Below are 27,956 nucleotides of genomic sequence, written 5' to 3' on the forward strand. Positions count from 1 at the left end.
ATGAACTGTAGAGAAATCAAATAGCACAGGGCCCCTGCGCCGAGCCCGTCAGTGCTCCCGGCTCGGTGTTCAGCACAGAAAGTCCCTTTTATATTTGGGAAGCGGAGGGAGAAAATTCTGGAAGCGTGAGAACGCGGCGATAGCTGGGATGAAGTGGGAGCCCTTAGGAAAGGACTGGGAGGTACTGGGATAAACTGGGAGCCCCGGGGAAGGAACCGCCATTTGCGTAGCGCTGAGGGCAGGGCGCTTACGCCATTTGCGTAGCCCAACGCAGTTTACGTAGCGCCCCTCCCTTGCCGTTACCGGCGCCCCCTTACGCCGTTTGCGTAGGGCTGTGGGCAGCGGCGTTAGGAGGGGACTGGGATGGACTGGGAGCCCTTAGGAGGGAACTGAGAGCCCTTAGGGAGGGACTGGGACAAAGTGGGAGCCCTTTGGAGAGGACTGGGATGAAGTGGGAAAGGTCCGCGAGCCCTCAGGAAGCCACCGTGGCCCTCCCGTCATTTGCGTAGCGCTGAGGGCAGGGCTCTTGCGCCATTTCCGTATCTTTACGCAACTGACGTAACTCCCCCGTTGCCATTACCGGCGCCCTCCTTACGCTGTTTGAGTAGGGCTGTGGGCATTGCCGGCCCCTTACGCAATTTGCGTAGCGCCGCTCCTGTGCCGCCCGCGGCGCCGCCTTACGCCGTTTGCGTATCCCTGCGCCGTTTGCGCAGCGCGGCGGGGGCGGGCCCGTGTCCCTGCTGCTGATGTTTATTTATCAGTGTCCAGGCGCTCGACCCCTCAGCCCCTCACACACCCACGGGCCCCACGGCAGCGCGGGGGAGGATCCCGGGGGTGTCCAAAAGCTCCTCCGAAAGTCAGTTTATGGCTTTGCAGAGGGCTCTCGGGAGTCACCGAGGGGCTGAATGTAAAGAGAGAAAAATTAAATCTTTAGGGGGAAAAAAAAAATATAACAATTGCATGTCTGTGTTCCCGAGGAGCCGTGGGTGTTTTTAGGCAGCTGCCTGCAGAGGCCATCGCCATTTCGTGAGGCGGCATTAATGCAGCGGGAGGAGACTTTTTGTGCTGTTCACAGAAATTCGGATTTTAAGGTTTTTCTCCTTGGTTTGAAGCTTCTTCATTCTTCCTTCGCTCTCTTTCAGAGCAAAGGTTTTAATTTTTAAACTTAAGAGGATAAAAGTATTAACAACAAGTGAGGAAAACTAGGGGGAAAAGTTCTTCTGAAAGGATTACAATGTGCAAGCAGAATCAGTTCTCTCTCCAGGAGAGAAAAAAATATTAGAGGTGTAAATTGGCTCCAAAAATGCCCCCAAGGGCATAGGCAGGATAATCAGGATGACAGTGTGGCTGAGCAAGTGTGTTCTGCTCTATACCATTAATTTTGTGATGTTTAATACTTCAGCAGGTCCAGGACTTCCAGGACTGTCCTGGTGGCTGTGATCACAAATGATTCATCAGAGCCACTTGAACAAGAAAAGCCTTCCTAAACAAGGGCATTTCTGAGGCTCTTGCTGGGTTTTTTGCCTTCCAGCTGACCATCTTTGACTTCAGGGAGGTTGGTCTCAGGCTCAGGAAGAAGCCGGACAGCCCTCAGGAGACAAAGCTGCCCAAGACTGTCCGGCCTCCAGGCACGAGTGAGAACTCCAGTTCCAAGGTAGCCTTTTCCTGCCCTTTTCCTTGCTGTTTGATGTGACACTTGAAGAGGCTGCGTGCCTTGCCTCCAGCTCATTGAAACCCCTCAGTGTCCGGGTCCTGTTGTCGTTGCAAACTGCTGGTGGTGGTGGAGTTCCTTCTGCTGGGGCAAAGGCAAAACGTTTTCTCCTAGTGAGATGCTGGAGTCCTGATCTGTGCTAAGCCAACACAAATAATTTCTGCTGAAGCTGGTGGGGTTTGCTGGAGTTTAGCTGCCATGGCGAAGGCACAATAGCGGGGGAAGGCTGGGGCAGGACACAAGGGCACGAGCTTGCCATTTTCCATTGTCCCACTGAAAGAGCCACCTCTTGCTTTGGTGTTGTCACTGGCAAATGCTGGGAGTCATAGGATTCCCTGCACAGTGGCAGTGCTGGCCTTTGAAGGCTGAGGGCCTGAGGGAATTCCTCCCAGTCTAACACAACTCCAGCACTGCTGGGAAAAGAGCTGAACCTTATCCTCATGCAGCACTCACCTTATTTGTCCTATCCCTATCTACTGTGGTACTTTCTTTTTGCCCTTAACCTTCTCTGGTGCTGTTCTCTTCTTACTGCTGTCTAAGCTCTAGAGTCCGGAGTTGTGTGGGCCTCAGTCTCCCTGCCTCAGAGTAAAGGTCACCCAAAAATTGTTTCCTATGGAGTCTGATGTAAATTCTTGAGTTTCACTTACTGCTTGAGTGCTGAGTGAGTGCCCAGAGCTCTGGGACCCCATTAGCACAGGGCTGTGCTGGAGGTAAGCGCTGCCTGGCATTTTGGAGAAGAAAAGCTGGAGAAACTCCTGCCAAAAGAGCTGCTCAGCTTGAGCCTGCTTAGTGTGGTCCAGCAGCTTTTGATCAGCTCAGAGCAGAGGTGGGTGAGCTACTGTTCCCCCAGTGGCAGCTGGGCAGACCTAGTCACCAAGAGCCTGTCCTTCACCAGGGATCAAGAGAGGAGAGGCATTCACGAACCTTCCTCCCAGCAGCTGAACCTCTCCCTGCTCTCTCTCACCTCTCCAGTTCTCATCCCCTGACCGGAACAAGACCTTGCTTGAGCCTGTCCCATCCGAGCTGGTGTTTCAGAACTATGTCCTTGGCAAGGTCTGTGAAACGGCCCTGCTTCTGAGGAATAGAGACAAGGTAAGTGCTGGGATGTGGCGCTTTAACACTGTGCTAGAAGAAGAGCAGAGTGGTGTAACCCCCATGGTTTACAGCAGAGCAAGTATCAGCTGTGGCCCATCCAGATTCACCACCTTGGATTTGCAAGATGGTGGGAATTTTCCCGTGCTGAGGATTGTCCCCTGATTTTGGCCGTGCCTTGGTGGTATCTGACATCCAGAGCAATGGGCTCTTGAGGGTTTCCACCTTCACTTGAACAAAGTGTGATTGTTTTGCAATTGCCCACAAAAGCTGAGAAGGAAGAAGTTGAAAAATGTCAGCAATTGTGTTGCCCTGTAAAGAGGAAAACTGAGACCTTTTGAATTTCAGTCAAGGAAACCATTTCTCAAATGACTCTTGTGCCAAGAGCAAGCTGGTGGGAATAGACAGCAGGGAGTCCAAATCACCTGGTTTAGAGGTTGTGAGATGGGATTTGGTGCTCAGGGGTTGATACCCCTGTGCTAGCAAATGCCTGTTTGCTGTCCCTGTGCCTGTGTTCCCCTGAGGGCAGAAACTGGCAGCAGGGTGGCTGCAGGAATGCCCAGCAGTCTGGCTTGCCTGCACTGGCAGCTGCCTGGCCACAGTCACCAGGCAGCAAGAGCCCCCAGGACAATGTGCTGGTTTGCCTTCAGGTAGCACATTCTCCCTCTGGAACAGGGCTGCGTGGCTGTGTGCAGGCAGAAGCAGGCAGATTCTCTGGGCTTGTTGAAATGAGAATGACTTGGTTCAGGTGTTCTATCTCCATACTGCTGGTGCCTGACCTTCCTTCCCAGCAGGCACTGCCCTACTGCCTCTGGCCGAGCTGCTTTGCCCAGGCAGAGGGATCCAAGTTCACCCTTGTGTAGCCTGTGCTTGTACCTCCAGAGCTAAAAGTCCCTTGGGAAAGTGGTCAAGGAAGGCTGTCACCAGGGCACACCCAGGTCTCCTCCTGTTTGCACAAGTGGCAAAATCACCATTTTGTGTCTTTCCTGCAGGTTACTCAGCTGGTGAAGGTCACCATGGACAGCTCACCTTATTTCAAGTTGGTCGGCCCCGATGGTGTGTGCCATCAGATCCCACCGGGCTCATTTTGCACTATAAACATCCTTTTCACCCCTGAGGGGAGCAAGGTGAGTTGGGAAGAACGTTCTCTCTAAAGCCAGGGCGTTTGTTGCACACTGGTTATAGCCCAGCCCATGCTGTGAGGTCGGCTCTGGGCTGGGGGCAGGCAGCCTGGAGCTGGTCACACCTTGGCACGGCGTGGTGCTGCCGGGCCCTGCAGCTGGGCCTAGAGGACTGTGCTTTCCCTCCGTGTCTATTCTTGAACATTCATAAGGGAAGAGGCAGATGGAACAGCATGGAAATGACAGGGAGGGGTGTTGAGGTTTAGCCACCTCTAGGCTCACTGGAAGGGGTTTAATTATGGAAAATACCAGAGGAACAAAAAGATGATCCAGAGAGCTTTATTATTTCCCAATGGAATGGAGCAAAAATGATGCTTTTTCACATGCTCTGTTCTCCAGCCTTTATTAGTATGAATTAGTGGTCATTTTTGGGGTGGGAGAGGTCAATTCATGCCCACAAAGGGTCATAGAAAACAGCCCTTTTTCTTCTGCCATGAGGATGGCACTCAATGCCCTCAATGCTGTGCCAGTCTCTTTTCCTGCAGGATCATTTCCACCAGCTTGTCTGCATCAGCAAAAGAGAAAAGCTCACTGTGCCAATCCGGGCCATTGGTGCCCGCCCAGTCTTGGACTTCCCTGACCAGCTGGACTTCTCGTCGTGTCCAGTCAACCACAGCACCCAGAAGACTCTGCTGGTTCAGAAGTAGTTTTATTGCCTTGAAGGGAAACTCTGTGATGCTATCATAAGCGTGGATGGTGTGGAATTAAAGGCTCACAAGCTCATCCTCTCTTGTTGCAGTACCTACTTCAGGACAGTAATGGAAACACAAGGATTTATTTACAAACCCCCAGCCCCTCCCCAGTGTGTCTGTGCCAGGGGCAGGAAAGGCCTTGGCTCTGGGGAGGCTCAGCACTAACCAAACCACCTCTGTGTTCTCAAGCCTGTGCTCAGCACAAGCCCAACCACAGCCCCACACCAGCCCCTGCAAAGGAAATTAACTCCACCCCGGCCCAAAGCAGCACATTCTGGCCCTTATTCCACACCAGTCCCATCATGGCCAGGCCCCACACGACTCAATACAACTTCACCCCCCACCACCCCCTTCCCATTCTTTGCTAGAACACACAGGTCTCCTTCCCTTAGTCTGTGCACCACCCCTGCAAAATGTCCATCAAATGGCCCCAAAATGTCTGTTCAATTCCTCCAGTCCAGTCCTTTGGGCTCCCCCTGTTCTGGTGGTCCCTCGGGGCAGGAGAGGGGCTGTGTGGGGGGAGTTCCTGGGCACCAAAGGCAGCTCAAGTCGGTCCCTGCTGCCCTGCAACTGCTGCTTGGGAGGCTCCTCCTGCACTGCTTGCTATTTCTGAAAGGGATTTTTGCCTGAATCTTGGTGGTTTCAGTTTTTCTGGGCTGATTCTTGCTGTTTTGGAGGTTTTTATGATGCCCGATGAGTTCTAGAGATGGACTTGGGCAGGAGGAACCCCCAAGCCAACGTGCTCAGCCCTTGTTTTCCCCCCCATCAGGATTTGTCCTTCCCAAAGCTTGGGCGGATGGAGGAGGAGGCTGCGAGGAAGAGGAAGATGCCTTGGGCCCCCCAGGCAGGTGAGGAGGAAGTCAGTGTCCCTTTGGGCGGGTGTTGTGCTGGCTCTGTCAGCCCAGCATGGCCCCGGCTGCAGGACAACCCCGCTGGCGCCGCCGTCCTGCCGGGGCCGGAGTTGGGGGGATGTCCTTGGCCTTCCCTGTGGGCCGGAGGCAAATCCCCTGCCTGTCCTTCTTGCTTCCTGCCCCAGGCCCCGAGCTGAGGACGGAGAGCCCGGAGGACAAATCCCCCCGGCAGACCCTGGTGGGAGAGGCCGTTTTGAAGGGCTCCCCGGCGCAGGAAGGCAGCGGGGAGGAAAAGGGCCGGAGATCCCCCCGCAGGAGGGGCTCCAAAGCCAGCCCAGGGTGCTCTGAGGAGGAAAGAGCCAGCCTGTGCCGGGAAGGCGGCCTGAGCTTGAGGGGGAGCTCTGAGCTGGTGGTCCCTGAGCAGCCTCCCAGCAGGGAGAAGCCCTTCAAGTGCTTGGAGTGTGAGAAGAGCTTCAGGAAGAGCTCCAGCCTCCTCACTCACCAGCACATCCACTCTGAGGAACGGCCCTACAGGTGTGGGGAGTGTGGGAAGAGCTTTGCCCAGAGTGGACACTTGTCCAAACACCAACGGACCCACCCGTAAGAGAGCCAGCGAGTGGGTTCAGCACTGGATGTTTGCAGGAACACCAGAGTGTTCCACACGCGTCAGCGAGGGCCACTGCCTCTGACTGCAACGTGGGGGATAGCTCAGCACCCACCAGACAGTCATCCTCCAACGTGGAGAGAGAGATGAGCGAAGGGAATTGGAGCATCGCCAACGAGCTCCGCCTGGAAGGGAAACTCTGTGATGCAATCATAAGCGTGGATGGGGTAGAATTCAAGGCTCACAAGCTCATCCTCTGTGGTTGCAGTACCTACTTCAGGTCCTCCAACATGGAGAGGGAGATGAGCGACACGTCTAGAGAAATTCCAAGAGGGCCGGGCTGGGCGGGTGCAGGGGAAGGGAAGGGAGGGAAAGCGAAGGGAAGGGGCGTCCCGGGCAGGGAAGGGGCGTCCCGGACCCCCCTTCTCCGCCTTCCCCCCGCCGGGCCCTTCTGCCGCTGCAGCCCCAGCGCCATGGCCATGGCCCCGGGCAGCCACTGCCTCGTCCTCCTCCTCCTCCTCCTCCTGGGCATCCTGGGGGCCCCGGCGCTGGGAAGACGTGGTGATAGACAGATACTATACCCCCAAAATCTGCCTGCGGGAGGCGCAGATGGGGGATTTCATTTGCTAGCACTACAATGGGACCTTTAAAGATGGCAAAAAGTTTGACTCCAGGTATCGCCCGCGGCTCTGAGCTGGCTGCATGCGGCCCTACCCATGTGGGGAATGTGAAAAGAGCTTCAAGGACAGCTCCAACCTCTGCAAACACCAGCTCATCCACACTGGGGAACGGCCCTACCAGTGTGGAGAATGTGGGAAGAGGTTTCACACCAGCTCCAGTGTCCTCTGGCATGAGACGATTCACACAGATGAGAGGCCCTTCTGCTGCACCGACTGCGGGAAGGGCTTCCAACAGAACTCTGCCCTCCTCAGGCACCGGCGCATCCACACCAGGGAGAGGCCCTACAAGTGTGGGAGTGTGGGGAGTGTGGGAAGAGCTTTACCCACAGCTTTAACTTGACGAGAGAGCAACGGACCCACCAGTAAGAGAAACCCTACTAGTTTTCTTAAAAAAACGTATTTCTTAAATTAAGAAATAAGAAAACAATTAAGAATTCTTGCTTTTGTGCCAGCTTTAGTAGAATTGCTTCAACAACTGCTTTAGTGTAGAGCCCTGTCCTATCTTATCCTGTATTCCTGGTAGTTTTAGTGTTTTTATTGTGCAGTAACTAATTCTTCTAAAAATCTGTGGTCTGATCATTTGTAACCCTAAACAATTCATTTCTATCAATAGATCTGATTTGCCATCATTAAAACCTGGGGAACAAAAGTGGTTCAGTCACACCTCTGTAATTCCTCTAAATATAAAATGTTGACAAGATTCAAGGCTGAGATTGGATCCAGCAGCCCCCAGCACCCCACAGGAAGTTGGGAGCTCAGGGGAATCACTGCCTTTCCCAAAATCTGGTGCCCAAAGACCCCCATGGGACTGTTGGACCCTCCAGACCACTCCCCCTTTTCCACCCTTCTCCCTGTTCCTCCCACTTTCCCATGGTCCCCTCAATCCCCAACCCAACCAGGATCACTTTTGGGGTCCCAACCCCCACTTTTTGCCCCCCTTCCACATCATCCCCCCACTCCCCAGCCACCTCATGCTCAGTTTGGGGGTCCCACCCTTCCCTTTCCCCACTCTTCTGACCTCTCCCACCCATTTCTCATCATCCCCCAAACTTCAGTGCCCCTCCCCCTCCACTTTTGGGGGGTCCCAGTCCCCTCCCACTCAGTTTGGGGTCCCACCACCCCTTTATCCCCTCTGACCCCTCTTTTCCCACCAATCTCCCCCTTCCCACCCCCCGCTCACCCGAGAGCTCCTCGCCCGCAGCCGGGGGGGCTCCCAGCACCACCAGTGCCCAGAGAAGTCCCCCAGAAAAGGGGTTGGGGGGGGTCCTGGGTGGGCTCTGAGTGTGTTTGGGGGTCCTTGGGGAGCTCTGGGGAAGCTTTTGGGGTGTCCCAGCACCTTTTGGGGTGAGCTGGGTGCTTTATTGAGGAGCAGGTGCCCTCCCAAAGCCCCCCCAGAACAGGCTGACATTGGGGAAACACCGGGGGGGTCCCCATTCCCGATCCATCCCGGGGTCGGTTCTGCCCCCCCCAAACTCAGCTCCACCTCACAGAGACCCTCCAAGACCCTCCCCACTGCCCCCAATAACCAGGACTGGGGAGAACTGGGAAGCTTTACTGGGATCACTGGGAGCAGCCAGGTGGAGGCAGAGTGACAGCAGGGGAGGGGGGGACACACGACCCCCCAAAATCCTCACAGGGATGGGGGGGGTCCAGGCTGGGCCCGAGGCTCTGGGGAGGGGCTGCGGCCGCTGGCGGCTCAGGAGCTCTGTGGGGAGAGAAAAGGGGGTGACACCGGGGTGGGGGGACAGGGGGGACACCGGGATACACCGAGACCCAGACTGGATCCAGCGGGATCATATGTACTGGGATCATACTGGGATCAGACTAGGATCATACTGGCAGCAAGTGGTTCTACACTTGGGGCAACTGGGAGCTACTGAGATCCCACTGGGAGCAATTGGGAGCAACTGGGACCATGCTGGGCACAACTGGGATCCTATTGGGAGCAACTGGGCTCACAGTGAAAGCGGCTGGGGTCATACTGGGAGTGACTGGGAGCGTCCTGAGGGCAGCTGGGACCATGTTGGCGCAACTGGGGTATACTGGGAACAAGCAGGATCACACTGGAGGTGACTGAATAATTGGTGTTTGAAAACATATATATGTAGGGTTTATTTTAGAACAGTTTTGTTTCAAAGGTAAACAGGTATGTTGCCATTTTGGGTGTTATCATCTCTATCTCTCATCTACAGCAATATGGCATAAAGAGAACCTTTAGGGAAAATGCATAAGGGAAAGGCAGGATAAGGGTAAGGGAGAGGAAGAGGAAGCAGAGACGAGAGTGGAAAGATGTCTATAGTCACTGCCCACGGGGTCCAGAGATGGAACTTGGCAGTTGCAGCTCCAATGGCTGTCAGTTGAAGTGGTGGCCTTGATCCATTGGGGGTGGGGGAGGGAAGCCCCCACACTCCAAGAAGTTATGAGTTATTATATCCATGGATGGTGTCCCGGGCCATGCCACGAACCCCCAACATCTCCTGGGCCTGTGCAGAGTTCCCGTGAGGGGCCTGGGAAAAGGGTTTTTCCTGCCTTTCAAGATTGGCCGAGGGGGGAATGGGCTTTGATGGGCCATCAGAGGTCTAATGCAAAAGTCCTGCAGCTCCTCTTTGAGTGACACTTCTTCCTCACATCCAGTTTGAACCTTCCAAGCTGCACTTTACAAGTTTCTTTTCATTCCAGCACCAAGAAAAGCTCCATCCTGTCACATCTCCTCTAGACCCTCTCTAGTTCTTCCTCATTCCTCTAGAATAGGGAACCTCACAGACAGACAGACCAGTCCAGATGTGCTGAGTCCAAGGGGGTGACAACTCCCTTGTCTGGGTGCCCACACTCCCCCCAAGGCAGCCCCATGTGCAGTTGGCCTTAAATCAAGGGGCCGTTCTGATTCTTTGTAATGTCACGGAATTGAGTGGCACCGTGACACTGCAGGGCCTCATGAACCAAAGGAATGCAGGGACACTGGGGAATCTCATGGAACCAAGGGGCCATAGTGACTCTGAAGAGTCTCAGGGCACCCCCTGTGCCTGCCCAGAACTCCATGGAATCAAGCAGAGCCGCTGCCTCCCCCCCGCCGCCGCAGGGACCGGTGTCGCCGGCTCTGCCCCGCTTGGACACCTCTGGAGTCAGCGTGTTCTTGGGTAGCACCACTGATCTCAGACCAGAGATTTGCCCAGATTTGGCTTTGCCCCCTCTTTCCTTGGTTTCTTTTTTGTTCTTTGTTCATTCAGGGGGAAAAGGGGGAAGGGAGGCACGTGTTGATCCCTGTTTTGATCTGTTTACAAAAGGGAGTTGGGGCAGGGGGCAGAGAGGAAGCAATTTCTCTCTCTGCTGTTCTTTGAACTGTTCTGTTGGGATTGCTGGTTTTGCTGCTCTATTTCTCATCAGTAAACTGCCACGGCCTGCGGGGGAAAGGAAAATGGGACCGGGCACTGCAAATCAGGGTCTTGACACAGCTGAGGTCTCGTGAAGCAATGCCAACTTTATTAGGACAAGCAGGGACTTACATAGGGTTGGAACAGGGGCTGGACTCAGGACAGGGGAGGAGTAAAGGATTGACAGCTCAGGGACTCTTGGGATAGGGCAACAGGGCAGAGATGGGCGGAGTCTGGGTGTCACCAGGAGAATGGGCCAATAGGAGCTGCCTCTGCACTGCACCAAACAGCAGCCAATAGCAGGCAGAGGAGCGGGAAAACAGGGCAGAACAACAGGTTTTGGCGGGAAAACTGTGAGGGAAGAAGGAGACAATATGGAGGATATGATTTTTAAAACAACAAGGGGTACATACAACACTAGAACAGTACAACAATAAACTGGGGAAAACTGGGGAAAAACTGTCAGTCCAATGGTAGTCACATCCGGTAAATAAACGTCTTTTCCAGTGTATTAGTGTCCATTCCGGTGTAGATTAGTCATCTCAGGGGTTATAGATCTGTCTCCAAGCCTGGTATTTCTCCAGTCTTCTTCCCCAACAGTAAACTGTTATTTTTTTCACTTATACCCCTTTGTATTTTGTCTCCTTGTACTGGTGGGGAATAAAAGGGGAGTGAGTTAATTTGATTGGAGTTCCCACCTCAATATATGTCTTTAAACCAGGACACATTGCTCAAGGGCTCTCTGAAATTTGGCATCATTCACAAAGGACTTGAAAACACATTTTGTCCCATTGTACAGAGAGATAATAAAGATGTTCTCTAGTGGTGTTCAAGAGATGGTCACTGAGGGATTTCACCAGGAAGTTGCTGCCAAGAGGACTTTGTACCATGGATTTTATTTGACACTCTTCATTCAACCAACTTCCCACCCACCACATCTTCCACTTCTTCAGTCCAGCTCTCGCCAGTCTGGCCATAAGGAGAGCACAGGAGACCATGTCAAGGGCCTTGATAAAGTCTGGGCACAAAACATCCCCTTCTTTTCCCTCCCACAGGGGTTCTGCAATCCCTGCCTTGTCCTTCCCATGCCTGGCAATGGCTGCAGGAGGACTTGCCCTCTCCCCTTCCCTGCTGAGCCTGTGCAGTGTGGAACTCTGCCAACCCTCCTTGCTGCCCTGTTTGCAGACTGCTTCCATGTCTGCCTTTGCCAAGGCCCCAGGAAGCTCTGGGATGGCTCTGGCCTTTCCAAGGGTTTGGGAGAGGTCTCCCAGTGACACTGCCCAGCCTTCTCAATAGCCCGGACACCAAAACCTTTTCCATAGCCCACACTTGCAGAGGTGTGCCCAAGACACAACACAGGTTATCCTGCTGGTTCTGGAGAATGAGAATTGATTTCTTCCTCGAGGCCAACCCCTCCAACTGGATTTGAGTGCAGCTGAAAGGTTCCCTCAGCATTTTGCCCGGTGCCTCCCTGCCCTGAAGGTTTGTGGCCATCAGGCTGGAGCTGAGGGGGTTGGGCAGGTGCCTGAGGAGGGGGTAGAACAAGGGCTGTGTCCAACTGTGCCAGGAGGGCTGTGCTGGGCAAGGATGAGGAGGCTGCAGAAAACAGTGGCACTGGGGAGGGGAGAGGAGCAGCTGGAGAGACCTTGTGCCTGCCCACGCTGGGCAGGAGCTGCCCCAGGATGGCAGCTCTGAAGCACTCACAGGATGTCCCTGGGAACAGGAGGGAAAGACTGGATCTGAAAATGGAACCTGGAAAGCAGAGAGTCATGCTGACACTGTAGGAGAGTTGCAGCCCTGGAGCAAGGTGACAGAAGAAGTGACCCAGTCCATGCAGTGGCCTCAGAAGATCCCACAGCATCCTGGAGATGCTGGAAGGGAGCCCAGCTCTGCTTCACAAGTTCCCAGGGCCTGTCCCTGCCTGTGCTCCAAGGGCTTCCACCCCCCAGGACTGTGCTCAGAGAGCACTCAGGCCTTACAGCAAGAAAGGGGCTCAGGAGGACAGTGTGGAAGTGGCAAGAGAGCATCTCTGGACAGACCAAGCTCTGCTGCTCCCTGGCAGTGCTGCTGGGCTGGGATTATTGTCCCCTTCCCGTTTGCAAATACACCCTGTCCTGCAGTGTGCTGTCCTTTGGGAACAGCTAAGAAGAAGGGTCTTGGACAAAGAAGGCACTGCAGGGTCCTTTATTTTGTTTAAATAGTCAGAGAGCACAATTCACCATTTATACATCTCTGGGTCCAATTCAATGGGTAGACACTAAATTAGAAGGCAGATGCAAAATAATATTTCATTGCACAGAAAACTATTGCAAGAAGAACCAGATGACCTCCATGAATGACCTGAGCAGGAAGGCTGGGCAATGAAGGAGTCCCCTTCTGAATGTTATGCCCCAGAAAACAGGCACTTTATTGCTCCTGAAAAGCATCCAGTCATCATTTTTCTCAGGTGTTCTTGAGCTCCTGATTCCTGAGGCTGTAGATGAGGGGGTTCAGTGCTGGAGGAATCACTGAGTAGAGAACTGATAGTGCCAGATCCAGGGATGAGGAGGAAGTTGAGGGGGGCTTCAGGTAGGCAAATGTGCCAGTGCTGATAAGAATAGAGACCACGGCCAGGTGAGGGAGGCAGGTGGAAAAGGCTTTGTGCCGTCCCTGCTGAGAGGGGATCCTCAGCACAGCCCTGAAGATCTGCACAGAGGAGAAACAATGAAAACAAAACAACCAAATGATAAAGAGATGGAAAACAAGAGATGCCCAATTTCCCTGATGTAGGAATGTGAGCAGGAGAGCTTGAGGATGTGTGGGATTTCACAGCAGAACTGGCCCAGGGCATTGCCCTGGCACAGGGGCAGGGAAAATGTACTGGCTGTGTGCAGTAGAGAATAGAGAAAGCCAGTGGCCCAGGCAGCTGCTGCCATGTGGGCACAAGCTCTGCTGCCCAGGAGGGTCCCGTAGTGCAGGGGTTTGCAGATGGGAACATAGCGGTCGTAGCACATGATGGTGAGGAGGGAAAACTCTGCTGACATGAAAAAGGCAAAGAGAAACAGCTGTGCAGCACATCTCATGCAGGAAATGGTTGTGGTGTTCTGGAGGGAATTGTGCATGGCTTTGGGGACAGTGGTGCAGGTGCAGCCCAGGTCTGTGAGGGAGAGGTGGAGCAGGAAGAAGCCCATGGGGTGTGCAGGTGGTGGTCGCAGCTACAGCGCTGAGGATGAGGCCCTTGGCCAGGAGGGCAGCCAGGGAGATGCCCAGGAAGAGCCAGAAGTGCAGGAGCTGCAGCTCCCGCCTGTCTGCCAATGCCAGGAGGAGGAACTGGGTGAGGGAGCTGCTCTTGGGCATTTGCTGCTTCCCAGCACAGGGACACTGCTCAGAAACATGAAATGACAGGGAGAAGTTAAGACAGCCCCCTCTCAGCAAAGCCAGTGCAGTTTTCAGGGAAATCCCCTCCAAGTCAAGGCATTTCTTTTCTCTGCTTTGTGCTTTCTGAGTGCTGTGAGGAGCAGGAGATCTGCCCATGGTGCTGCCAAGGACTCAGCTTTGCTCTGCTGCAGTGCAGACATGGAGCTGGTTTGGGACAGCTCTCATGATCCCAGGGGATGTCACATGGAACCCAGCTTTGATGGAAAAATTCAATTCCTGTACAGTTGTCTTGGAGCAATTTGAGCTGCAGAAGAGAGGCACAGTGTGTCCTTAAAATATTTTTGACTGAGATTTTGTTTACAGTCATAACACTGGGGGGTGTTTTTTTAGGGGCAAATTTTTCTGGTGACAAATCTGAAGAGTGTTGAGACAGGACAGGCAGAAGGGCTGAGCTCTCTGTTGCTTCTTGCAGAGCCATGAGAGCTACAGGGTCTCTCAGCCTGTTTCCCATCTGCCCTGCACTTTCCCTCTTGCTGCCTTGAAGAGGACTTCACACACAGATTCATCTTTAAAACCCCACCAAGATCTGTGCTGAGAGCAGGGCAGCGCTGCTGGAAAGGGCAGCTCTGGGAAGTGTCTCCTGTGCCAGCCCAGAGGTGCAGCTGTGCTGGACAGAGCAGGACAGGAGCCCTCCTGCAGAGAAGCCAAGGGCTGGGACAGGAGAGTGCCCACCCCCAAGGGAAGGCTCAGCACTGCCCAGGGTCCTGTGCTCATTTCTGATGCTGCCTGAAATACTCATCTCTGAGAGTAAAAGAGTTTGAATTTCAGTGCAGCCTCCTGACCTGAGAGAACAATGTCTGTGCTACAATGCCTAAGCAGGAAACACGCCTCAGGACTAATTCCTTTCCTGTAGCCCTTGTCTTTTGTGAGCTTTGCAAAACATTCTCCATTCAATAAGGTGTAGTGGTGTGGAGCTGTGAGCAGGTCTGACCCTGCAACAGCGAGACGCAGAAAAGATCCTCCCTCAGCTGCCAGGTTTGCTCCTTGCCCACAGCCCTTGTGCCCCAGCCCTGGCAGCAGCTCCCCGGGCCGGCTGAGAGCTGCCCCTGGCAGGCAGCAGAGTCCCTGCCCAGCACAGCGCCCTGGGCTGCAGGACCCTGCTCTGCCCCACAGCCCTGGGCACCCCTGGCTGCACCCCCGGCTTCACAGCTCTTCCAAAGGGCCCCAAAACAGCCCCTGCTCACCCATCCCATCAGCTGGGGCTGGGCCAGCTTTAGGAGATGCCTCCAGGAGCTGCCCCTGCACTGCCCTGCAGCCACAGACTCACCATGTGCAGCCCTGCCAAGATTCCTCCTGCAGGGAGCTCTCAGCCCTCCTGCCAGTGCTGAGCCCCTTGAAGCTCTGTCTGTGCCCTGCTGGTGTCCCTGAGCTGCCCTGGCAGTGCCCTCAGCCCTGCTGGGCTGTGCAGAGGAGCTGCTCACCAGCAGAGCTGTCTCTTTGAAGCTCTTCTTGCTTGCCAGGAGCTCCCTGTGTGCCAGGAGCCCGGCCCAGCTCAGCAGCACAGCAACAGCCCCAGGCATTTCATGACCCTCGGGGGGTTTGATGTTGTTTACATGAGACTCAGTCCCTGAGAGGAAGTTCAAACAGCTTCTCAAGAAGTCAAAATGAGAATGAAACACTGAGGTTTCTTGCAGTGCTAATGAGTCTCACTGAGGGACACAACTGAGAACGTGTCCCCAGGTTCCAGTTAGAGCAGAAAACTGCAGACAGTGATGCCAAGGATGGACAGGCAAGGGAAAGGTGGCTCTAATGCTGAAGAAACGTTGATTTGTTTACTTTATCCAGAGGACCAAGCCCTGACCCCCAGCCCCCGGGAAGGGACATCCTGTCCCTGCCTCATTCCTCAGGGCTCTTCCTGGGGCACTGGCATGTGGGATGTGCAATGCCAAGGGCAGGCCCATGGGGTGGCACCTGCCAGGCTGCTGAGCAGGGACAAGGAGGCCATGAGGCCCCAGGGCTGCAAGGGGCACTCCCCTCCTCCTGGCATCAGGGGCACAGACAGCAGCCATGGCCAAAGGCCTGCAGAAGGTGGCTCTGTCAGGGCCTTTCAGCTTCTCCCCATCCCTGTCTCCTCTCCAGCCCAGGCTGTCCTACGGTGTCCATGCCCTGCCCCTTTCCCTGCAGGCTGTCCTCATCCCCCCGGCTGCCCCACCTGGCTGGCACCTTCCTGCACTGACATCTCTGCGTCCTCCCTGGCTCTTCCTGCACACACAAAGCCTTGGGCTCATCCACACTCCTCCTGGGGGATGTGTTGCAGCGTTTCCCATGGAGTGAAATTCCTTTTTCCTCAAGTCCCCTCGGGACCTCCCCAGCTACACTTGGCACTAATTCTTTCTTTCTCATGCTCTTTTCTGCTCTGACAAAAGGATCCACCATCTCTAAATCCTCCCTTCAAGCCCTCTCAGGGCTGTCCTGTACTGTCCTCAGTCTCCACACCATCGAGGCCACAGCTCCTTAGCCCCTCTCTAGTGGTCATGTGCTTGAGACCTTTCCAGCCCATCTCGGGAGATCTCTGGGCACTCACAGATGTTTTTGCAGATGAAAACGTCGAGCTCATAGTGTGAGGAAATCACAGCTACCAGGGCAGCCATCCTAAATTCCCATTGCTACAGTCAGTTACCATGGCAAACATCATACATTCCCTTTCTAAGGTCAGTTACCACAGCAACCATCATAATTCACACTGGTACATTCGGTTACCATGGAAACCATTATTCAGTTGCGTTGCTCCTTTCAGTTACCATGGCAACCAGCATACATTCCCATTCCTACGGTCAGTTACCATGGCAACCATTACACATTTTCATGATTTTCATTGCTACGGTCAGTTCCCTTGGCAACCATCATTCATTCTTATTGCTACACTACGTTACCATGGCAACCATCACACATTCTCGTTGCTACGGTCAGTTACCATGGCAACCATCAGATATTCCCATTCTATGCTCAGTTACCATGGCATCCATCAGACATTGTCATTGCAATGGTTGGTTACCATGGCAACCATTACGCATTCGCATTGTTGTGGTCGTTACCATGGTAACTACCAGACATTGGCATCACTATGGTCAGTTACCATGGCAACCAGAATACATTCTCATTGCCACGGTCAGTTACCATGGCAACAAGCATACATTTGCATTGCTACGGTCAGTTACCATGGTAACCATCATACATTCCTGTTTCTACGGTCAGATACCATGGCAACCATCATACTTCCCACTGGTACAGCCGGTTACCATGGCAACCACCATACATTTCCATTGCTATTGTCGGTTACCATGGAAACCATCATACATTCTTATTGCTATGGTTCGTTACCATGGCAACCATAATACATTCCCAATGCTATGGTCAGTTACCATGGCAACCATCTTAGGGTCCTGTTTCTACAGTCAGTTACCATTGCAACAACCATACATTCTCGTGGCTACGGTCAGTTACCATGGCAACCAACATACATCCCCATTGCTATGGTCGGTTACCATGGCAACCACCATACATTCCTGTTGCTACGGTCAGTCACCATGGCAAACATCATAGAGTTGTGTTGCAACGGTCGGTTACCATGGCAACAAGCATACTTCCCACTGGTACAGTCGGTTACTATGGCAACCACCTTACATTCCGGTTTCTACGGTCACTTACTACGGCAACCAGCATAGATTCAAATTGCTACGGTTAGCTACCATGGCAACCATCCCACTGCTATGGTCGGTTACCATGGCAATCATCTACCTCCCACTGGTGCAGTCGGTTACCATGGCAAGCACCATACATTCCCGTTTCTACAGTCAGTTACCATGACAACCATCATACATTCCCATTGCTATGGGAGGTTACCATGGCAACCTCCACACATTCCCATTGCAACGGTCAGTTCCCATAGCAACCATCATACATTCCTATCGCTACAGTCGGTTACTATGGAAACTGTCATACATTCTGATTGCTCTGGTCAGTTACCATGGCAACCATCACCATACACTCCCATTGCTACATTGCTTACTATGGCAACCATCATACATTCCCATTGCTATGGTCTGTTACTATGGCAACAGTCATACAGTCACGGTGCTACAGCCACTTACCATGGCAACCATCATACATTCCCGTTTCAATGGTCAGTTACCATGGCAACCATCATACCACTCACTGGTACAGCTGTTTACCATGGCAACCATCATACATTCCCGTTTCTACAGTCAGTTACCATGGCAACCATCGTACAGTCCCATTGCTGTGGTCAGTTACCATGGCAACCATCCTACAGTCCCATCACTACAGTCAGTTACTATGGGAACCTCTTGGTTCCCCTTGGACAGAAGCAGATGCAGATGAGCCTCCCTGTTGTCCACCAGCCTGCCAGCTGTGCTCTAAAGGCCTGTGGCCCAAGGGCTGTCTTCACCAAGACCCTGCACAAACCTCTGGGGCTCTTTGCATCCTCTCGTGCTGCCTTTCCAGTGAATTCCAGGGTTATCAAAGCCAACTGGAATGGGCTCTTTGTCTCACTCCACAATGTCACCCAAACCACTCTCTCCTCTCACCCTCACCCACAAAAGTTCACCCAGTTTGTTCATCCCCTAGAGCAGCTCCACAGGTCCCAGAAGCTCCTTCCTGCTGAGGACACCTCTCTCCTGCTCTTTCTCTCCTGGGTCTCCTTGGCCTTCTCTCCCAACCCATCACAGCACCAAAACCTGGGAACTGTCTCAGCAGGCCTGGGCTGTTATTGCCTGCAAGTGGAATGAAGAGAGACTTGGGGCTGCAGCTCCTCCTGCCTGTGCCCCACACGCAGGGCATTGGGGCCTGTCTGGCTGCAGCCCCTCAGCGGGGGCACCGGGGTAAGAACAGACTTGCAGTGGGGAAAGCTGCTCTGAAAGCCCCGAGAGCTGAGTCGACTTCAGGTTCATTTTTGGTTCCAATTTTCATTCTGTTCAGTGTGTGTATATATATGTATACACAAGAAGATAGTCCTTTATTAATCTTTTGAGCAGAACACTTTTCATTCGTGCAGCAAAAGTCCTGTCTCTGAATGTTCATTATCAGCACCTGATGTGCTGCCTGGAGCACAATATCCTAATAACTGGAGTTTAAGAAAAAAAAAAGGCCATTTATTAAAGTTACAGTGTTTCATTTCTGTGCATGTTCTGATTCGGAATTATTCAAGCATTTGACTGCTCCTACACACAGAAACTTATGTCTCCCATGCATTTTTGCACCCCAAAGTGTTCTCTGGTTTCCTTTGTCTCCCACACTACGTCAGAGTATTCAAATGCACTGTGCAGTACCAGTAGCATGTGGCACATTACAAGAAAATTTTGAGACAGTTTCTCAGTTAAATGCATTTTATTTTGACCTATTTCCTTCCACTTGAGTCTCCCATTTGGTCTCTTCATAGCCAATATTCTGTTTTATGGAAAGGTTTTAAAGTTTTCCTGAAGGAGATGAGTAAAAGGTAAAGTACCCAAGACAACCTAAATTTATATTATTCCTTTTGCCATTATTATTAAAAATAGGAAAGAAGAAGAAGTGTTGGGGAAAATACAGGGAATGCTGATGCAATTAGACCTACATGTGCAAAGCTACGTGCTTGCTTTTACTCTTGAAATTTAGACCTCTGCTTTCCTTCTACAGACTGGGACAGTTCGTTTCAGTTGCATTTTGCAACTACTGACATACATGTTCATTCCTAAATTCACTTCATATGCTTCCAAATCCTTAGGACAACATTCAGTTTAGGCACACCAAGAAAAACCTGGAGTGATTCCACCAACCTAAATGTAATTACTCAGTGCTGAATTAAAGGCACAGGTGTGTAACTTAAGACCCATGTGTTTGGAGTAACAAGGAGAGATCAAAATCTCAGCTTTTGTCATTAAATTCAATGTTTCTAGACCTTAATCCAAGACACATTTGTAGAGAGAGGTGATAGCTTCTTTTTAGAGGCATTATTATTATTAAACAGTGTTTTCTTGGACTGCTCACGTTTTCTCCCAGCTCACCCTCTAACACTAATCTGTGACTAAATATTAAAAAAAAAGTGAGCTGTGAATGGTTTTAAGCTGAGACAAGATTGTCACTGTTAATGGCTTGGTCAGAGAGAGAGAGTATTTGTTTCAGCATGTAAATCTCTTTCCTGCAACGCTTAAAGCTGCTGATTCTGGAGTTTAGGAGGCCAGCATGTCCAGAGCTGCTCTAGTCCCTGGGCTGATGAGCTCTCCCAGCTGGGTAAAGCTCTGTCAGGAGCCAGTTTGTAGTGAATTGACTGCAGGCAGAAAATAGAAAAGCTCATAGGAAACATGAGCCTGACTCAGGAGCTATTTCTGTTCAGGTGACATTCTAATCCAAGCGTGGGGTGAATCACTACAGCAAAAATTGATTGGACCCCATATCTAACGAGTATTGACAAATATGAAGAAGTTTGTTCTGAGTTAGTAATATAAGGGGTCTTTTATATAGATGGTGCATTACAACGGGGGGATTCAGGGCTTTGTCAGACTGTCTATAAAAATTAAAAAAATACACGTTTGTAAGATTTCAGAAGAAAAGGTACAGTTTCTCTTCCCTGCATGTGGCAATTTGCTGAATAATGCATCATTTTGTCAACTCTTATACAGCAATATATATATTTCTTTTCCTTCTGGAGTAGCTGCGATTCATCCTGTTCGATGGAGGGAATTCATCCCGTTTCCGAGGCCAACGGGAGGAGCGAGCGGGCGGCCATGTTGTGCGGGGGGCGGGGAGGGAGGAGCCGAGATGGCGGCGGCTCCCTCACACGCACGGCACAAGATGGCCGGGGAGCAGCGGCAGCTCCCGCACGGCTCCCGGGCGCGCTGCCCGCCGCTCGCTCGGGGGACACCCGGCCGGCGCCCCGGGTGCAGCGCTCGAGGGCCGAGTCGGGCCCGGCACTCTGGGGGCGAGCGGGGCTGCCGAGAGGGGCTGGGACGGGCGGGCAGCAATGGCGCCGGGGCTGCGAGCGCTGCCCGCGCCGCTCCCTCGCCGGGCGGGCGCGGGGCCGCCCTTGGCCGCGGGAAGGGCGAGCATCGGAGCAGCGCCCCGTCCTCGGGGCCCCCGGTGCCGGCCAGCGGGCTGCTGTTCGCCAGGTAAGTGCCGCGCTCCTCCTTGTCCTTTGTCGTTGGGAGGGAAACCAAAATGTCCTCGGAGCCGGGAGGGGAAGGGGGCGCTGCCTCTGCCGGCCCCCCCTCCCAGCCCTCGCCGCTCGCTGAGGGGACCCGCGGGAACTCTCGGGGACCCCCGGCCGTGTCCTGCCCGTGGGGGGTGAGGGGGAGCGGCGGGACCGGGGGAGCCCCGGTGCCCCTCGGCGGCTGCGGCGCTGCCGTCCCGGCCCTGCAGCACCCGCGGGGGCCGCACGGCCCGGCCCCGATGCAGCACCGAGGGGGCAGCGGCGGGGTTTGGGTCCCCGGTGCGGCCCCGGGCACAGGGGGGGCACTACGGGAAGCAAAGGTAGTTACTTAACTATGAGGTACAGGATAAGGAAACGGATGAGTTTGTGTGTTACGTGGAAAGCTTTTAAAAACGTTTCTTGGGTGTCAGGTTTGGTTTTAGTGTTCAGTTTATGTGTTTTTCAGAGACTTGACATCCAGAGCAATGTGCTCTTGAGGGTTTCCACCTTCACTTGGACAAAGTGTGATTGTTTTGCAATTGCCCACGAAAGCTGAGAAGGAAGAAGTTGAAAAATGTCAGCAATTGTGTTGCCCTGTAAAGAGGAAAACTGAGACCTTTTGAATTTCAGTCAAGGAAACAGTTTCTCAAATGACTCTTGTGCCAAGAGCAAGCTGGTGGGAATAGACAGCAGGGAGTCCAAATCACCTGGTTTAGAGGTTGTGAGATGGGATTTGGTGCTCAGGGGTTGATACCCCTGTGCTAGCAAATGCCTGTTTGCTGTCCCTGTGCCTGTGTTCCCCTGAGGGCAGAAACTGGCAGCAGGGTGGCTGCAGGAATGCCCAGCAGTCTGGCTTGCCTGCACTGGCAGCTGCCTGGCCACAGTCACCAGGCAGCAAGAGCCCCCAGGACAATGTGCTGGTTTGCCTTCAGGTAGCACATTCTCCCTCTGGAACAGGGCTGCGTGGCTGTGTGCAGGCAGAAGCAGGCAGATTCTCTGGGCTTGTTGAAATGAGGATGACTTGGTTCAGGTGTTCTATCTCCATACTGCTGGTGCCTGACCTTCCTTCCCAGCAGGCACTGCCCTACTGCCTCTGGCCGAGCTGCTTTGCCCAGGCAGAGGGATCCAAGTTCACCCTTGTGTAGCCTGTGTTTGAACCTCCAGAGCTAAAAGTCTTTTGGGAAAGTGGTCAAGGAAGGCTGTCACCAGGGCACACCCAGGTCTCCTCCTGTTTGCACAAGTGGCAAAATCACCATTTTGTGTCTTTCCTGCAGGTTACTCAGCTGGTGAAGGTCACCATGGACAGCTCACCTTATTTCAAGTTGGTCGGCCCCAATGGTGTGTGCCATCAGATCCCACCGGGCTCATTTTGCACTATAAACATCCTTTTCACCCCTGAGGGGAGCAAGGTGAGTTTGGAGGAACGTTCTCTCTAAAGCCAGGGCGTTTGTTGCACACTGGTTATAGCCCAGCCCGTGCTGTGAGGTCGGCTCTGGGCTGGGGGCAGGCAGCCTGGAGCTGGTCACACCTTGGCACAGCGTGGTGCTGCCAGGCCCTGCAGCTGGGCCTAGAGGGCTGTGCTTTCCCTCCGTGCCTGTTCTTGAACGTTCACAGGGGAAGAGGCAGATGGAACAGCAGGGAAATGACAGGGAGGGGTGTTGAGGTTTAGCCATCTCTAGGTTCAGTGGAAGGGATTTAAATATGGAAAATACCAGAGGAAGAAAAAGATGATCCAGAGAGCTTTATTCTTTCCCAATGGAATGGAGCAAAACTGATGCTTTTTCATATGCTCTGTTCTCCAGCCTTTATTAGTATGAATTAGTGGTCATTTTGGGGGTGGGAGAGGTAAATTCATGCCCACAAAGGGTCATAGAAAACAGCCCTTTTTCTTCTGCCATGAGGATGGCACTCAATGCCCTCAATGCTGTCCCAGTTACTTTTCCTGCAGGATCATTTCCACCAGCTTGTCTGCAGCAGTGAAAGGGAAAAGGTCTCTGTGCCAATCCGAGCCATTGGTGCCTGCCCAGTCTTGGACTTCCCTGACCAGCTGGACTTCTCGCCGTGTCCAGTCAACCACAGCACCCAGAAGACTCTGCTGGTTCACAACATCGGGAACCTGGAAGCCTGTTACAGCCTCAGCACTGAGAGGTAAAGCAGCTCATCTGTCTTAGTGCAAAACACCTTTGGGTGATGGCAGAGTTGGGAAAGAGTATCCCAAAGGAACCAGAGCATCCGAGCTGCTGCACTGCAGCCACAGCTGGAAAGGGGCAGGACGTGTGGGGTCTGCTGTTGCTTCTAGTGTTTTAAGCAGGATGCAAGCCCTGAGCTTTGTCTCTCCCAGATTTCCTGGGGACTGCTGGAACACGTTAGTGGTTGGTCTGCACCCTCCTGAGCACCATCACCTTCTGAAATGGCTGCCTCCCACTGTCAGCCAATAAACCCATTCTCCAGGAGACCTCGAGCGTGTGGCACATCAGGGGGCCCCTCATCAGATGCCCAACGTGAGCTGTGTTGTGAACAGCCCATGCTGTTCCTGTTAGTCAAAGCTGATCTGATTTCCCTTGTCAGCTGAGGGCATCAGTCATCTCTTCTGTTTCATGAGGAACCTTTGAAAGCCAGTCTAAATTTTCAAGCAGATTTCATTCTGATTTCTTTTAAAATACTCTGAAGTTCCCGTGTTTCTGCTTTGTTTTCCATTTATTTTGCTCTGTGTTAAATTTTTGTCAAACTATCATTCATTCTTCCTTGGGAACTTTCTTCAAGGTCCTCTCATGCCTGTTGCTCTACCATCTGCCCATAGGCATATGCACAGGTGTATAAGAAACAGGAGCAATTTGGGGAATATGTGAAAATGTAGGAGATGCAGGGGCTGATTTGCACTTGGGTTCTTAGTCCTGAACTTGGCTGGATCTTCTTCTGAGAAATTGAAAATAGGAAGATGCCTTCTTTCTCAGGCATCCCCTGAAGTCAGCACCAGGAGTCTTATTCCCCATCCAGCCATCTGAGGGCAGGAGTATATCGACATGGGGCAGGAGTAGGAAGGGAATGGGAGGGAAGGTAGCACTCATGAGTTGCCCCTTAACTAGTAACTTCTCTGTTCTGGCAAAATTTCTGGCAAAAGAACAGGAAAAAAATTCCGTGCCTTTCCCACCCCAGGCAATGAACGCCCGAGCCCCAGCAGAGCCCTGCAGCAGTCCTGGCATCCCCATCAGGGCAGATGCAGGAGCACAGAGAGTAATCCAGCTCTGGGGCTGGTGGGGCTTGTCTTTCCTCCTCTCTCTCCAAAGTCTCAGGCCCAGCACAAAAACATTGCTGGCCCAAGCCTTCTCCATTAGCCAGTAGTGATGTTCTCACTGGTGGTAATGGGACCAGGTCAGGCCCCTAATTGCAGCAGTAGCTCCTTATAAGGAGCAGAAAGGGCAGCAATTCCATCAGCTGTCACCACTGACAGGAACAAAGTTCAGTTTGCACAGGGCTCCAGTTGTTCTTCTTATTTATTTTTTTTTTTTGTGTTGCATTCTCTAATCATTATCAGAATCCCCAGGAAATGTTTTTAAGGTGACAAATTAACCATCAGCAGGCACTAAACTTTTGTTTTCTCAGTGGGGCTGTAGGAAGAGCACAAAGCCCAGCAGTCCCTGGGCAAAACTGTTCCTTTCACCTGAGCTATCCCAAAGCACTAAAGCACTGATTTTTGTGTCTGTCAGGCAAGAGCTGTTTACCTGGTGACAAAGCCAAATTGCTCCTGTTAAATCCAAACTGCACCAACACATTTGCCTAATGATTTCCCTTGTTTCTCTGGTGGGCCAAGCAAACAGTTACCAGCCTGGATGACACTCCAGAATCCCAGACTGCATGGCTGGGGAATACACAGAAACCTCCTGTTCAGCTCCCTTGATGTGCTGCTCTTAATGGCACTTCATTTAGATGGGATTGAATCCTTCAGGCTGTAAGCAGGACCCTCCTTTTGGGTATTGTGTCCAGGTCACTGTATTGCTCCAATTTGCAGTTGCACTCCTTCAGAGTTTTCATTGCTCCTTTTCTTCCAGCAGCTTTCATTGAAATGTGATAAAAGGTGCCCTTTCTTAGGCTAAACCAGGATGTTTACAAGGGGAAAAACAACCCCAAACAACCACACTGCAAATTAAACTCATTATTCTCTGGTCTTCAAGGAAGATTTTATTCTCCCTCTTGATTCCTAGGCTGTAATCTCACAGGACAGGGAGTGCCCTGCCATTTGAGGTTTATAGGGAACCAGAAAAGAGACATTCCCCAGGCAGTCAGTGTCATGCAAATAGCTCTTAACCCTCTCTGTGCTCTTCCCAAACCATTCTCTGCTGGGATTGCTGGCAGTTGGACCCTTGAGCCTCCATGCAGAATATGGGGGAGATGAGTTCATTTCATCCAACAGGATTTTCTGAGGGCTGCATCTCCTCCAAAGAGAGTCAGTAGCTGTTTCTGATGCTGTGTGTTCTGTCTGTCTTCTGCTGACTGTGGTTGCTTTGCTCCTCCCTTGCACAAGTCAGCTGAAGTGAACTAGACTGCAAGTATCGTCCCCAAACCTCCCCCAAGAGTCCTGATGTCTCTCTTGGTCTTGCAGCCCTTTCACTGCCAGCCCAGCCACGGGAACCCTCGATGTTGGTGAAGCCAAGCAAGTGACAGTGGAATATCACCCGCTGCAGACCGGGCACCATTGCACATCCCTGGCAGTGCACTGCGACAGAGGTGAGTGCTGGGCACTGCACGGTGCACTCACCCCGCGTCCTTCCCAACAGCAGAGCCCTTTCTAAGCAGAATAACGTTAGACTTGCTCTGCAAACTACTTGTAGAACTGTTCCTTTCAAAGCCTCCGTGTGTTTCAGTGCTCACAAGTGAGCAGAGAAGGGGCCAAGGCTGAGTCTGCCCCTGTCCTGGATGTGCTGTGTTGCTGTGTGCTGGTCCATCCCTGGGGGGACCCTGGTGCCAGCATGGTGTCCTCCATCCTGCACCCCCACCCCAGTCCTCTACCAGCACTCCCCACTGTCCCAGCCACCTGAATTCCCCCTCCAGCAGCACCGCCCCGTCCCAGCTTCACCGCAACGAAAAGTGCAAACTAGTTAGTGTTTAGGGGGTTGATAAAGTGGATAAAGCCCTCAAACAGGGATGAGATTTTTGGAATCCTGTTTTGCTGGGAGTTGCTGAGTGGAGGAAGGAGGAACCTTGATTCTCCACTGCAGTGTGGATGTGCAGGGCTGAAGTTGTGTTCCTGGACAGTGCTGTCTGTGACATGTGAGCTTTCCATCCAACTCTCTCCAATGTCATGTGTCTTTTGCTCACCTCTGTCCCCTCAGCTGCTTCTCTGTTGTCTTGCCACAGACCCTTTTTCTATCTTGTCCTCTACATATACATGTAATTTCTGTCTAAGAACATTTTCAGGCCCTCGGGTTCCTGTTGGATGACAAATCGTGACAAATTGTCCCTTATTCCCATTTCCCAGGCCATTCATGCTCTCCAAACCTCTCCCACCTGTCTCCCATTTGATTTCTGGGTTGAGGAACCCCATTCAGTCTTCGTATAAAAGCTGCTCTGTACTTTTAGTCTGTCTCTCTGCCCTTCTTTCTTTCAGTTCAAATGTTTCAGCTTGGTGTTTGAGATCAGAATGATATCAAATATTTCTAGACTGATGTGGCCATGGGTTTGGACAGGGAGCGGGATTGGGAGAGGCAGGAGCCCCGTGGGGTGCCTTCAGGAGCCCCTGGGCTGTGACTGAGTGGGGCTCCTTAGAGTCACCTGAATGAATTTGATGCAGAATTGCCTGGGATCTGAGTGGGTCACCTGAGCACACCTGACAAATCTCACTGTAAATACTGTCACCTGGGGACAAATCTCCACAAACCCACCCAGAAATCAGGTGCTTAAGGTGGTGTCCAGGACATCCTCACACTGTACCCACGGAGCTGTTGGGATTTGATAAATGCACTGATCCATGGAATTACTTATCCAGCTAAAAGCTGGACACTTTCTTCTGTTACCTGTGGTTTGCTCTGCTCCTTGTAATTCCATCAGCAAGGGAGCTGAGCAAAGACTCCTCTTTGCTTTATTCCAGGTGAGGATACCCACACCAGACTTCTTGGAAAAGCTAAGGACTTCAACATCGGGCTGGACAAGTACTCTCTGGAACTTGACAAGACTTACCTCACACTGTCAAGCCACAGAACCACGGCCATCCACAACAGAAGTAACATCACAGCCCGATTCCAGTGGAAGGCTTTTGCTACTGAGGCAGAGGAGTATCAGCAGAAGATCAGGTTGGTCTGAAAGATGCAGTGACATGCACTGCCCAAGGGTAAAACTAACCTATGGCCTCAGGGGGTGCTTGTGCTTTTGAGTGCTTTAGGGTGTTAGGAACAAGTAGGTGTTCCTGCAGAGTTTGCAGGGCAGTCACAGCTCGCAGTAAGAAGCGACAAAGTTGTTCAGTTCTCAGCTCCGGAGAGGGGCAGTTTGCCCAGAGACAGGGGGACCAACCAGCAGCACGGGAGGATCATGTGGCCCTGTCCTCCCTTTTGAAGTGCTGTGGCCTCCACCTTGAACAACGTCAGCGACCTCCAGAGCCACCGAATCAGCACATAATGGGGGACACACAGTAGGCCTGCTGGGCAGCCTGTAACTCCAGAGTATCCCAGCCAATGGAGAAATGGGGAGGGACCTGTGCTCCGGGCAAAGGGGATAAAAGAAGCTGCAACCTCCACTGAGTTGAGAGACCTCCCTGAGGTCTGTTCAGTGAACTCTCCCTTTAATTAGAGTAAAGGTTTATTTTTTTAGTTAACTTCTCTGTCTCCTGGCCATTTATGTGAGTTACTTCTGTACAGTCCCTCATTAGCATGGGAGGCGAGAGTGGCAGTGGTTTTGCCATTCCACGTGCTCAGGTCTTAGTTCAGTGGTTGTCAGGGGTCCATTCTGGGGGTCCTCCGAGGCGAGTGCCCCCTAAAGCAATCGTCCTATTTGTGACCCTGCTTCTTGCACTCGGGCAGGTATTCCCTTGTTATATAACACAAGGCAGTGGAAGGTGGGGGTGCAAAGCATCAGGGCCTTCTGGCACGTCATGGGGAAATTACTGTCTGTTGATGGAGGTTGAGCAGAGTGTTGCCATCTTAGTGGCTGGATGCCCTCCTCATGCCCAGCACTACAGGTCAGCCACAGAGAAACATTTCTGAATGCACTGCACATTGAGGGAGCCAGCCATAGCCAATATTTT

At 52.5% G+C, this 27,956-nt stretch overlaps 1 protein-coding gene across 1 annotated transcript; it reads left to right on the forward strand.

Annotated features, from left to right (window-relative positions):
* LOC108643128 (hydrocephalus-inducing protein homolog) lies at positions 1-27,302 on the forward strand. The gene is made up of 9 exons (XM_029958101.1): positions 1-7; positions 714-856; positions 1,532-1,654; positions 2,684-2,803; positions 3,796-3,930; positions 4,455-4,619; positions 22,821-22,870; positions 25,323-25,447; positions 26,808-27,302. Exons 1-9 carry the CDS (start codon positions 1-3, stop codon positions 27,017-27,019), a joined length of 1,080 nt encoding a protein of 359 aa, XP_029813961.1. The 3' UTR covers positions 27,020-27,302.
* The last annotated feature ends 654 nt before the right edge of the window (positions 27,303-27,956 follow it).

This window comes from Manacus vitellinus, unplaced genomic scaffold, assembly GCF_001715985.3.
Source record: "Manacus vitellinus isolate BGI_N305 unplaced genomic scaffold, ASM171598v3 ctg7180002432146_pilon, whole genome shotgun sequence".
Taxonomy (NCBI): domain Eukaryota; kingdom Metazoa; phylum Chordata; class Aves; order Passeriformes; family Pipridae; genus Manacus; species Manacus vitellinus.